Genomic DNA, 11,999 nt, shown 5'->3' with positions numbered 1-11,999 from the left:
CCCATATCCCCCCTATACCCCCCCATAACGCCCCATAACCCCCCCATATCCCCCTCTACCCCCCATCTCTCCCCCCACACCCCCCCAGCCCCCCATGCCTCACCCCCCCCTCACCCCCCCATAACCCCCCCTTCCCCACCCTCCCCTCCCCCACAGCCATGCCTGCCCCCCTCCCCCTCCTCCTCCTCCTCCTCCTGTGCCCCCCTCCCTGCACCCCCCAAGCCGACCCCCCCCCCGACCCCCGTTTCCCGGTGGTCCCCACGCAGTACGGCCGCCTCCGGGGGGCCCGCCGCGACCTCAGCAACGAGCTCCTGGGCCCGGTGCAGGCTTTCCTGGGGGTGCCCTACGCCGCCCCCCCGCTGGGCCCCCGCCGCTGGGCCCCCCCCGAGGCCCCCGCCGCATGGGGGGGGGTGCGGGACGCCACGGCCTTCGGGCCCGCGTGCCCCCAGAACCTGCGGGGGGGGCCCGGGGGGGGGGGGGGGGGGGGGGGGGGGGCCCCCGCCGCTGATGCTGCCCCTGTGGCTCAGCGACAACATGGAGGCGGCCGCGGCGTACGTGGCGGCGCAGAGCGAGGACTGCCTCTACCTCAACCTCTACGTGCCCACGGAGGACGGTGAGGGGCCGCCAGCCGCGCTCCCAGCCCTGAACGCGTCAATGGGGGGATTCCTTAGTGCGTCAATGGGCGAAAGGGAAGGCGTCAAAAAGAGGGGGAGGGGCTTAAAGGGAGGGAGGGGCTTAATGGGGTGGGAGGGGCTTAAAGGAGGGAGGGGCTTAAAGTGAGAAGGGCTTGAAGGGAAGGAGGGGCTTAAACGGGGTGGGAGGGGCTTAAAGGAGGGAGGGGTTTAAGGGGGAGGGGTTTAAAGGAGGGAGGGGTTAAAGGAGGAGGGGCTTAAAGGAGGGAGGGGCTTAAAGGGAGGGAGGGGCTAAGCGGGGAGGGAGGGGTTAAAGGAGGGAGGGGCTTAAAGGAGGGAGGGGCTTAAAGGGAGGGAGGGGTTAAAGGGAGGGAGGGGTTAAAGGAGGGAGGGGCTTAAAGGGAGGGAGGGGTTAAAGGGAGGGAGGGGTTAAAGGAGGGAGGGGCTTAAAGGGAGGGAGGGGTTAAAAAGGGAGGGAGGGGTTAAAGGAGGGAGGGGCTTAAAGGGAGGGAGGGGTTAAAGGAGGGAGGGGGAGGGGCTTAAAGGGAGGGAGGGGTTAAAGGGAGGGAGGGGTTAAAGGAGGGAGGGGCTTAAAGGAGGGAGGGGCTTAAAGGGAGGGAGGGGTTAAAGGGAGGGAGGGGTTAAAGGAGGGAGGGGGTTAAAGGGAGGGAGGGGTTAAAGGAGGGAGGGGCTTAAAGGGAGGGAGGGGTTAAAGGGAGGGGGGGGGGGGGGAGGGGCTTAAAGGGAGGGAGGGGTTAAAATGAGGGAGGGGTTAAAGGAGGGAGGGGCTTAAAGGGAGGGAGGGGTTAAAGGGAGGGAGGGGCTTAAAGGAGGGAGGGGGGCTTAAAGGAGGGAGGGGCTTAAAGGGAAGGAGGGGTTAAAGGGAGGGAGGGGTTAAAGGAGGGAGGGGCTTAAAGGGAGGGAGGGGTTAAAGGAGGGAGGGGCTTAAAGGGAGGGAGGGGTTAAAGGAGGGAGGGGCTTAAAGGGAAGGAGGGGTTAAAGGAGGGAGGGGCTTAAAGGGAAGGAGGGGTTAAAGGGAGGGAGGGGTTAAAGGGAGGGAGGGGCTTAAAGGAGGGAGGGGCTTAAAGGGAGGGAGGGGTTTAAAGGGAGGGAGGGGTTAAAGGGAGGGAGGGGTTAAAGGAGGGAGGGGCTTAAAGGGAGGGAGGGGTTAAAGGGAGGGAGGAGCTAAGTGAGGTGGGAGGGGGTTGAAGAGAGGGAGGGGGTTAAAAGCAGGGAGGGGCTTAAGAGAGTGGGAGGGGCTTTAAAGGGGGGAGGGGCTTAAAGGGAGGGAGGGGTTAAAGGGAGGGAGGGGCTTAAGAGGGTGGGAAGGCCTTAAAATGGAAGGGCTTAAAGGGAGGGAGGGGCTTAAAAGGTGGGAGGAGGTTAAAGGGAAGGAGGGGTTTAAAGGGCTGGGAGGGGCTTAAAGAAGAACGGCTTAAACGGGTGGGAGGAGCTTAAAAGGAGGGAGGGGTTAAAAAGAAGGAGGGGCTTAAAGGGATGGGAGTGGCTTAAAGGGGAAGGGCTTAAAGGGAGGGAGGGAGCTAAAGAGAGGGAGGGGCTTAAAGAGAGGGAGGGGTTAAATGGGTGGGAGGGGCTTAAAGGGAGTGGGAGGAGCTTAGCAGGGTGGGAGGGGCGCTTATACGGGGTGAGTGGGGTTTGGGGTGGGAGGCAGTAAAGGGAGTGGGAGGAGTTTAAAACGAGAAGGGGGCGTGGTCCTGTCGTGTGGGCGTGGCCAGAATTGTGTGGGGCCGGTATGGGGCTGGGCGAGGCCTGCCCTTGGGCTGCATCCGATTGGATGACAGTTGGGGCGGGTGTGGCCCGGGGCGTGGCTGCGTGAGGCTCCCTCCCTGCGTCCCCATTGGTGGATGGCAGAAGTGGGCATGGCCATGGAGGAGGGGCGTGGCCAGGCGGGGCGGAGCCAACCAACTGCACCCACTGAGGAGGGGGGGAAATGAGGCAAAAAGCGGGAATCCGAAGGGGGGGGGAAAGGGGAATTGGGGCAAAAAGCAACAGATTTGGGCAAAACAGGGGCAGGGGAAGGGGCGGACCCCCCCCCCCGTGTCCGTCTGTTCGCATCTGATCCGACGTCCATTGCCCGGCCCCAGGGCTCCATCCATCCGTCTCCATGGCTCCATCCCTTATCCATGGCTCCATCCATCCGTCTCCATGGCTCCATCCCATATCCATGGCTCCATCCATCCGTCTCCATGGCTCCATCCCATATCCATGGCTCCATCCCATATCTAAGGCTCCATCCATCCCGTATCCATGGCTCCATTCATCCCATATCCATGGCTCCATCCATCCCGTATCCATGGCTCCATCCATCCCATATCCATGGCTCCATCCATCCCATATCCATGGCTCCATCCCATATCCATGCCTCCATCCATCCCGTATCCAAGGCTCCATCCATCCCGTATCCATGGCTCCATCCATCCCATATCCATGCCTCCATCCATCCCATATCCATGCCTCCATCCATCCCATATCCATGCCTCCATCCCTTATCCATGGCTCCATCCATCCAGTATCCATGCCTCCATCCCGTATCCATGGCTCCATCCATCCTATATCCATGGCTCCATCCCTTATCCATGGCTCCATCCATCCAGTATCCATGGCTCCATCCATCCGTGTCCATGGCTCCATCCCATATCCATGGCTCCATCCCGTATCCATGGTTCCATCCATGCCGTATCCATGGTTCCATCCCATATCCATGGTTCCATCCATCCCGTATCCATGGCTCCATCCATCCGTGTCCATGGCTCCATCCCATATCCGTGGCTCCATCCCATATCCATGGCTCCAACCATCCTGTATCCATGGCTCCATCCATCCATGCCCATGGCTCCATCCCATATCCATGCCTCCATCCCGTATCCATGGCTCCATCCCATATCCATGGCTCCATCCATCCCGTATCCATGGCTCCATCCATCCGTGTCCATGGCTCCATCCCATATCCATGCCTCCATCCCATATCCATGGCTCCATCCATCCGTGTCCATGGCTCCATCCCATATCCATGCCTCCATCCCATATCCATGGCTCCATCCATCCGTGTCCATGGCTCCATCCCATATCCATGCCTCCATCCCGTATCCATGGCTCCATCCATCCCATATCTATGGCTCCATTCATCCCGTATCCATGACTCCATCCCATATCCATGGCTCCATCCATCCATGTCCATGGCTCCATCCCGTATCCATGGCTCCATCCATCCGTGTCCATGGCTCTATCCCTTATCCATGTCTCCATCCATCCCATGTCCATGGCTCCATCCCATATCCATGCCTCCATCAATCCGTGTCCATGGCTCCATCCATCCCGTATCCATGGCTCCATCCATCCCATATCCATGGCTCCATCCCATATCCATGGCTCCATTCATCCCGTCTCCATGGCTCCATCATCCCGTATCCATGGCTCCATCCCTCCAAAGCATCCCAACATCCATCCCTTCTTCCTCCCTCTCTTCCCAGGTCCACCTTGATGCCCGCCCCACATCCCAGCATCCCTCTGTCCTTCATCCGCGCCTCCATCCATCCCTCTTGAGGCCTTCCAGCCATCCCAGTGTCCGTCGCAGCGCATTCCAGGCCTCCAGCCATGCATCCCAGCATCTCCCGCTCATCCCAACGCTTCCCATCCATCCCAATGCCCATCCCATCCATCCCAGTGCCCATGCCAATGCTTCCCATCCACCCCACTGCCCATCCCGTCCATCCCAATGCCCATCCCAACCCTTCCCATCCATCCCAACACTCATCCCAACCCTTCCCATCCATCCCAATGCCCATCCCAACCCTTCCCATCCATCCCAATGCCAATCTGAACATCTCCCATCCATCCCAACACTCATCCCAACCCTTCCCATCCATCCCAATGCCCATCCCAACCCTTCCCATCCATCCCAATGCCAATCTGAACATCTCCCATCCATCCCAACGCCTATCCCAACACTTCTCATCCATCCCAATGCCCATCCCATCCATCCCAACACTCATCCCAATGGTTTCCAACCATTCCAATGCCCATCCCAACACCTCCCATCCATCCCAATGCCCATCCCATCCATCCCAGTGCCCATTCCAACCCCTCCCATCCATTCCAACACTCATCCCAATGGTTTCCATCTATCCCAACGCCCATCCCAACGCCCATCCCCCATCTCCCCCGTCCCCCCCCCACCCCCCAAAGGCCCCATTTTTTGGGCCCCTCCCCCCTTCTTGCCCCTCCCCCCCCCGGGCTCCGCCCATTTCTTTCTTCTTCCTCCCGCCCCTCCCCCCCCCTTTTGGGCCAGGAAAACGGGGCCGTTTTGGGGGGGGGTTCTTGGGGCTTTTCCCACTTTTTTCGCACCTTTTCCTTCTTTTTTTGAGGGTTTTTTGGTGGTTTTTTTGTGGTGTTTTTTTTTTCTTTCTTTCAACCGGCCCCTCCCCCACCCCGTCGCCCCTCCCCCTCCCCCCCCCCCCCAATTTTTCCTCCTTCTCTTCCCTTGGTCCAGGTTTGCTCGCCAAAAAGCGCGAGGACGGCGCGGCCGCCGGCCCCCCCCCGGACGCAGGTAGTTTTGCTGCATGGTTTTCCCGTTTTCCGGCGTTTTTGGGGTCTTTCCTTGCTTTTTTTGAGCCCCTCCCCCTCCTTTTTCTTTCTTCCCGCCTTTTTTTTTTCTTTTTTCTGGGGGGGGGATGGTGGTGGTTTTTGGTTTTTTTTGTTTTTGGTTTTTGGTTCTTTTCCGCTGCTTTTTTGGGTTCTTTTCGCCTCTTTTGGCCGTGGCGGGGGCGGGGTTGGGGGCGTTTTTGGTTTTTTTGTGGTGATTTTTGGGTGGTTTTTTGGTCGTTTTGGAGCCTCCCCCCTCTCACCCCCCCCCCATCCCCCTCCCCCACCGGGGTCCCCCCCCTTGTCCCATCCCCATCAATGGGGCTCCCCCCCTTGTCTCCCCCCCCTTTCCCCTCATTCAGCCCCATCGTGGGGCACTCGTTGCCATGGAAACAGCCCCGGGGGAGGGGGGGGGACACCCTGGTAACACCCCCCCCCAAACTTCACTTTGTGATCCCTGCCCCCCACCCCCCCCATTAAAGGGCTTGGGGGTCCCCAAAGTGACATTGAAGGGGGAGGGGTTGGGGTCCCCAATGGTGTCCCCATGGTGGGGGTGGCCTTGACCCCCCCCCCCCTTCCAACCCCCCCCCAGACATCCGGGACAGTGGGAAGAAGCCGGTGATGCTCTTCCTGCATGGGGGCTCCTACATGGAGGGCACCGGGAACATGTTCGACGGCAGCGTCCTGGCCGCCTACGGCAACGTCATCGTCGTCACCATGAACTACCGGCTCGGCGTGCTTGGTACGGCGCCGCAGGGCCCCACTGCGGCAATGGGGGGCGTCCTAGGGGCAATGGGGTGCAATGGGGAGCTCGGCGCGTCAACGGGGGCCATGGGGACCTCATTGGGTCAATGGGAGCCATGGGGAGGTCAATATCTCAATGGGGGCCACGGGGACATCGTTGGGTCAGTGGGGGCAATGGGGAGGTCAGTGGGTCAATGGTGGCCATGGGGAGGTCAATGGGGAGGTCAATGGGTCAATGGGTGCTGTGGGGAGGTCAATGGGTCACTGGTGGCCATGGGGAGATCAATGGGTCAGTGGGGGCAATAGGGAGCTCTGTGGGTCAACGGGGGCCATAGGGACCTCATTGGGTCAGTGGGAGCCATGGGGAGGTCAACAGGTCAATGGGGGCCATGGGGACCTCAGTGGGTCAATGGGGGCCATGGGAAGGTCAATGGGTCAATGGGGAGGTCAATGGGTCAATGGGGGCTGTGGGGGATATCATTGGGTCAATGGGGCCATAGGGGATATCATTGGGTCAATGCGGGCCATGAGGAACATCATTGGGTCAATGGGGCACAATGGGAAGGTCAATGGGGCACCATGGGGTTACCATGATGGGGAACCTCATCGGGTCAATGGGGAGCTCAATGGGGCACCATGGGGTTACCAGGATGGGGAACCTCTTTGGGTCAATGGGGCACCATGGGGACCCTCCTTATGTTGATGGGCTGGCTTTGGGCCCATGGGGCCAGCACTGCTGAACGTGGTCCATGGGGGAGGAGGTGTCCCCTTGCCCCCATTGCCCCCCATTGTCCCCATTGTTCCCCCAGGCTTCCTGAGCACCGGGGACCAGGCAGCCAAAGGCAACTACGGGCTCCTGGACCAGATCCAGGCGCTGCGGTGGCTCAACGAGAACGTGGGGCACTTTGGGGGCGACCCACAGCGCATCACCATCTTCGGCTCCGGCGCCGGCGCCGCCTGCGTCAGCCTCCTCATCCTCTCCCACCACTCGGAAGGTACCGGAGCCGCTTCCTCCCCCCCCACCTGCCCCCCAAGTGAGCCCTCCTGGCACAGGCCAGGCATGGGGCCCTCTTCCCCTGTCCCCAACAGCCCTGGTGGGGCTCCGTCCCCCTGTGCCCATGTCCCATAGACCATGATGGTCCTTCATCCCACATCCATAGACCACCATGGGTCTCCATCCCATATCCCATAGACCACAATGGGTCTTCATGCCCATATCCCATAGGCCACAATGGGTCTTCACGCCCATATCCCATAGACCACAATGGGTCTCCATCCCATATCCCATAGACCACAATGGGTCTCCATCCCATATCCCATAGACCACCATGGGTCCATGCCCAAATCCCATAGACCACAATGGGTCTCCATGCCCATGTCCCATAGACCACAATGGGTCTCCATGCCCATATCCCATAGACCACAATGGGTCTCCATGCCCATATCCCATAGACCACCATGGGTCCATGCCCAAATCCCATAGACCACAATGGGTCTCCATCCCATATCCCATAGACCACAATGGGTCCATGCCCATATCCCATAGACCACCATGGGTCCATGCCCAAATCCCATAGACCACAATGGGTCTCCATCCCATATCCCATAGACCACAATGGGTCCATGCCCATATCCCATAGACCACCATGGGTCCATGCCCATATCCCATAGACCACCATGGGTCCATGCCCAAATCCCATAGACCACAATGGGTCTCCATCCCATATCCCATAGACCACAATGGGTCTCCACGCCCATATCCCATAGACCACAATGGGTCTCCATCCCATGTCCCATAGACCACAATGGGTCTCCATCCCGTGTCCCATAGACCACAATGGGTCTCCACGCCCATATCCTATAGACCACAATGGGTCTCCATGCCCATATCCCATAGACCACAATGGGTCTCCATGCCCATATCCCATAGACCACAATGGGTCTCCATGCCCATATCCCATAGACCACAATGGGTCTCCATGCCCATATCCCATAGACCACCATGGGTCCATGCCCAAATCCCATAGACCACAATGGGTCTCCATCCCATATCCCATAGACCACAATGGGTCCATGCCCATATCCCATAGACCACCATGGGTCCATGCCCATATCCCATAGACCACCATGGGTCCATGCCCAAATCCCATAGACCACAATGGGTCTCCATGCCCATATCCCATAGACCACCATGGGTCCATGCCCAAATCCCATAGACCACAATGGGTCTCACCGCCCATATCCCATAGACCTCCATAACCCCCTCGCCCCACCGCTGCCCCCCCCGCCGGTGCCCGCAGGTCTCTTCCAGAAGGCCATCGCGCAGAGCGGCACGGCCATCGCCAGCTGGTCGGTCAACTACCAACCGCTCAAGTACACGCGGCTGCTGGCGGCCAAGGTGGGCTGCGAGCGCGCCGACACCGGCGCCGCCGTCGAGTGCCTGCGGCGCCAGCCCTTCCGCGCCCTGGTGGACCAGGACGTGCAGCCGGCGCGCTACCACGTGGCCTTCGGGCCGGTGGTGGACGGCGACGTGGTGCCGGACGACCCCGAGATCCTCATGCAGCAAGGCGAGTTCCTCAACTACGACATCCTCATCGGCGTCAACCAGGGCGAGGGCCTCAAGTTCGTGGAGGACTCCTTGGAGAGCGAGGACGGGATCTCGGCCTCCTACTTCGACTTCACCGTCTCCAACTTCGTGGACAACCTCTACGGGTACCCCGAGGGCAAGGACGTCCTGCGGGAGACCATCAAGTTCATGTACACGGACTGGGCCGACCGCGACAACGGCGAGATGCGCCGCAAGACGCTGCTGGCGCTCTTCACCGACCACCAATGGGTGGCGCCGGCGGTGGCCACGGCCAAGCTCCACGCCGAGTACCAGTCGCCCGTCTACTTCTACACCTTCTACCACCACTGCCAGACGGACGCCCGGCCCGAGTGGGCCGACGCGGCGCACGGCGACGAGATCCCCTACGTGTTCGGGGTGCCCATGGTGGGCGCCACCGACCTCTTCCCATGCAACTTCTCCAAGAACGACGTGATGCTCAGCGCCGTCGTCATGACCTACTGGACCAACTTCGCCAAGACGGGGTGCGTGGGGCACCCCCATGGGGATGGAGGGGGGGGGGCTTCCCTGTGGTCATGATGGATGGGTGGTTGGGTGGGTGGATGGATGGATGATGGGTGGATCGTAGGTGATGGATGATGGGTGGATGGATGGATGATGGATGATGGGTGGTTGGGTGGATGGATGGATGATGGGTGGATCGTAGGTGATGGGTGGATGGATGGATGGATGGATGATGGATGGATGGAGGATGGATGGGTGATGGATGATGGATGACAGATGATGGATGATAGATGATGAGTGATGTATGATGGGTGATGGATAACTGGTGATGGATGGATGATGGATAACAGATGATAGATAATGGATGGTAGATGGATTATAGATGATGGATAACTGGTGATGGATGGATGATGGATGAATGATGGGGGATGGATGATGGATGGATGATGGATGATGGATGACAGATGATGGATGATGGATGAATGATGGATGATAGATGATGAGTGATGTATGATGGATGATGGATAACTGGTGATGGATGGATGATGGATGGGGGATGGATGATGGATGGGGGATGGATGATGGATGGATGATGGATGACAGATGATGAGTGATGTACGATGGATGATGGATAACTGGTGATGGATGGATGATGGATGATGGATGGGGGATGGATGATGGATGGATGATGGATGATAGATGATGAGTGATGTACGATGGATGATGGATAACTGGTGATGGATGGATGATGGATGATGGATGATGGATGGGGGATGGATGATGGATGGATGATGGATGATAGATGATGAGTGATGTACGATGGATGATGGATAACTGGTGATGGATGGATGATGGATGATGGATGGGGGATGGATGATGGATGGATGATGGATGATGGATGACAGATGATGAGTGATGTACGATGGATGATGGATAACTGGTGATGGATGGATGATGGATGAATGATGGGGGATGGATGATGGATGATGGATGACAGATGATGGATGGATGATGGATGATGGATGATGGATGACAGATGATGAGTGATGTACGATGGATGATGGATAACTGGTGATGGATGGATGATGGATGATGGATGGGGGATGGGTGATGGATGGATGATGGATGACAGATGATGAGTGATGTACGATGGATGATGGATAACTGGTGATGGATGGATGATGGATGACGGATGATGGATAACAGATGACGGCTGGATGACAGACGATACCTGATACCCGCTAACCCCCCCAAACCCCATCTCCCCCCTCCCCAACTCCATGTGCAGGGACCCGAACCAGCCGGTCCCGCAGGACACCAAGTTCATCCACACCAAACCCAACCGCTTCGAGGAGGTCGTGTGGACGCGCTTCGACGGCAAGGACAAGCGCTACCTGCACATCGGCCTCAAGCCCCGCGTGCGCGACCACTACCGCGCCAACAAGGTGGCCTTCTGGCTCGAGCTCGTGCCCCACCTGCACAACCTGCACCAGCTGCCCCACGCCTCCACCACCACCCGCCTGCCCCCGCCGCCCCGGCGGCCCCCACCCGCGGCCACGCGGCGCCCGCCGCTCCCGTCCCTGCCGCCCCACGGCGAGGAGGAGGACGAGGAGGGAGGTGAGGAGGAAGAAAGCAACGGTGGGGCAGGGGGGGGCCGGCGCCGCTTCGCCCCGTTCCCGGGGGATTCCCGGGATTACTCCACGGAGCTCAGCGTCACCGTGGCCGTCGGAGCCTCCCTCCTCTTCCTCAACATCCTGGCCTTCGCCGCCCTCTATTACAAGCGGGACAAGAGGCCCCCATTGGAAGCAAGGCCCGGGGGGTGCCCCCGGCGTTTAAGCCCCCCCCCCACCACCACCACCACCATGCGGGGGGGCGGGGGTGTCGGGGGGGGCCCTCCCCCCCCCAATGACCTCCTGGGGCACGGCGGCGGCGGGGGGGGGATGGAGGAGGAGTTGGTGTCGCTGCAGATGAAGCATCCCGAAAGGGGGGGGGGGCCGCTCCTTGGCATGGGGGGCGGGGAGCCCCCCCCGGGACCCCCGGACTATACCTTGGCGCTGAGGAGAGCCCCCGAGGACGTGCCCCTCGTCACCCCCAACACCATCACCATGGTGCCGGGGGGGCTCCCCAACCTGCACCCCTTCGCACCCCCCTTCCCCCCCGGCCATAACAGTGCCCTGCCCCATCCCCACTCCACCACCCGCGTATAGTGGGGCTCTGACATCCCCCACCCCCACCGCCCCCCAAAACCAACCCCACCCCTCCCCCCTTCCATCCATAGCCCAGCCCTATGGGGATGGGGAACCCCCCCTATATGGACAGTGAGGATGGGGACCCCCCTATAGCACCCATATGGACAATGGGGATGGGGACCCCCCTGTAGCCCCCATATGGATAATGGGGATGGGGACCCCCCCATATGGACAGGAGGGATGGGGCTCCCCCCCGACCCCCCATATCCAGACACTGCGATCCCTAAAGACTTAAAGGGGGGACACACAATAGCCCCCCACAATAGGGGTCCCCTAAAGATACTTGGGGGGGGGGGCACGACAAGCGACTGGGGTGCCCCCCCATACATATCAAGGCTTGGGGGTCCCCCCATATCGTTGTGGGGGGATGGAACAAGCAAGGAGGAGGAGCCCCATAGGGGGGTTTTGGGGTGCCCCCCCTCCCCCCTTGTTGCATGATCCCGAAATGCCTCAAACCCGGGAAAACAAGGAAAAAATGACTCCCAAAGGGGGGGGGAGGGGCGATGCCACACACCCCCCCCCGCACCCTGAGTCCCCTCCCCCCACTGTGACCTTTGACCCATGGGGGAGGGGGCTCTTGGCTCTTCCCCCCCCCCCCCTTTGTGTCCCTTCCCCCCCCCTTTTCTTTCTTTTGCGCTTTCTGTACAAAGAAACTTGTGCCAAACGCAGCGGTTTTGGGGTCCGGGGGGGTCACGGGGCCCC

At 60.0% G+C, this 11,999-nt stretch overlaps 1 protein-coding gene across 1 annotated transcript; it reads left to right on the top strand.

The window, feature by feature from the left end:
- Nucleotides 1-492: 492 nt before the first annotated feature.
- NLGN2 (neuroligin 2) lies at nt 493-11,277 on the top strand. The gene is made up of 6 exons (XM_057396579.1): nt 493-613; nt 5,143-5,199; nt 5,827-5,976; nt 6,788-6,973; nt 8,279-9,068; nt 10,337-11,277. Exons 1-6 carry the CDS (start codon nt 508-510, stop codon nt 11,253-11,255), a joined length of 2,208 nt encoding a protein of 735 aa, XP_057252562.1. The 5' UTR covers nt 493-507; the 3' UTR covers nt 11,256-11,277.
- The last annotated feature ends 722 nt before the right edge of the window (nt 11,278-11,999 follow it).

Source organism: Pezoporus wallicus, unplaced genomic scaffold (genome assembly GCF_028554395.1).
Source record: "Pezoporus wallicus isolate ANWC-B61680 ecotype Strahan unplaced genomic scaffold, APGP_CSIRO_Pwel_v1 contig_14821, whole genome shotgun sequence".
Taxonomy (NCBI): domain Eukaryota; kingdom Metazoa; phylum Chordata; class Aves; order Psittaciformes; family Psittacidae; genus Pezoporus; species Pezoporus wallicus.
The sequence above is the reverse complement of the archived record's forward strand: the minus strand, read 5'-3'. Positions and strand labels throughout refer to the sequence as shown.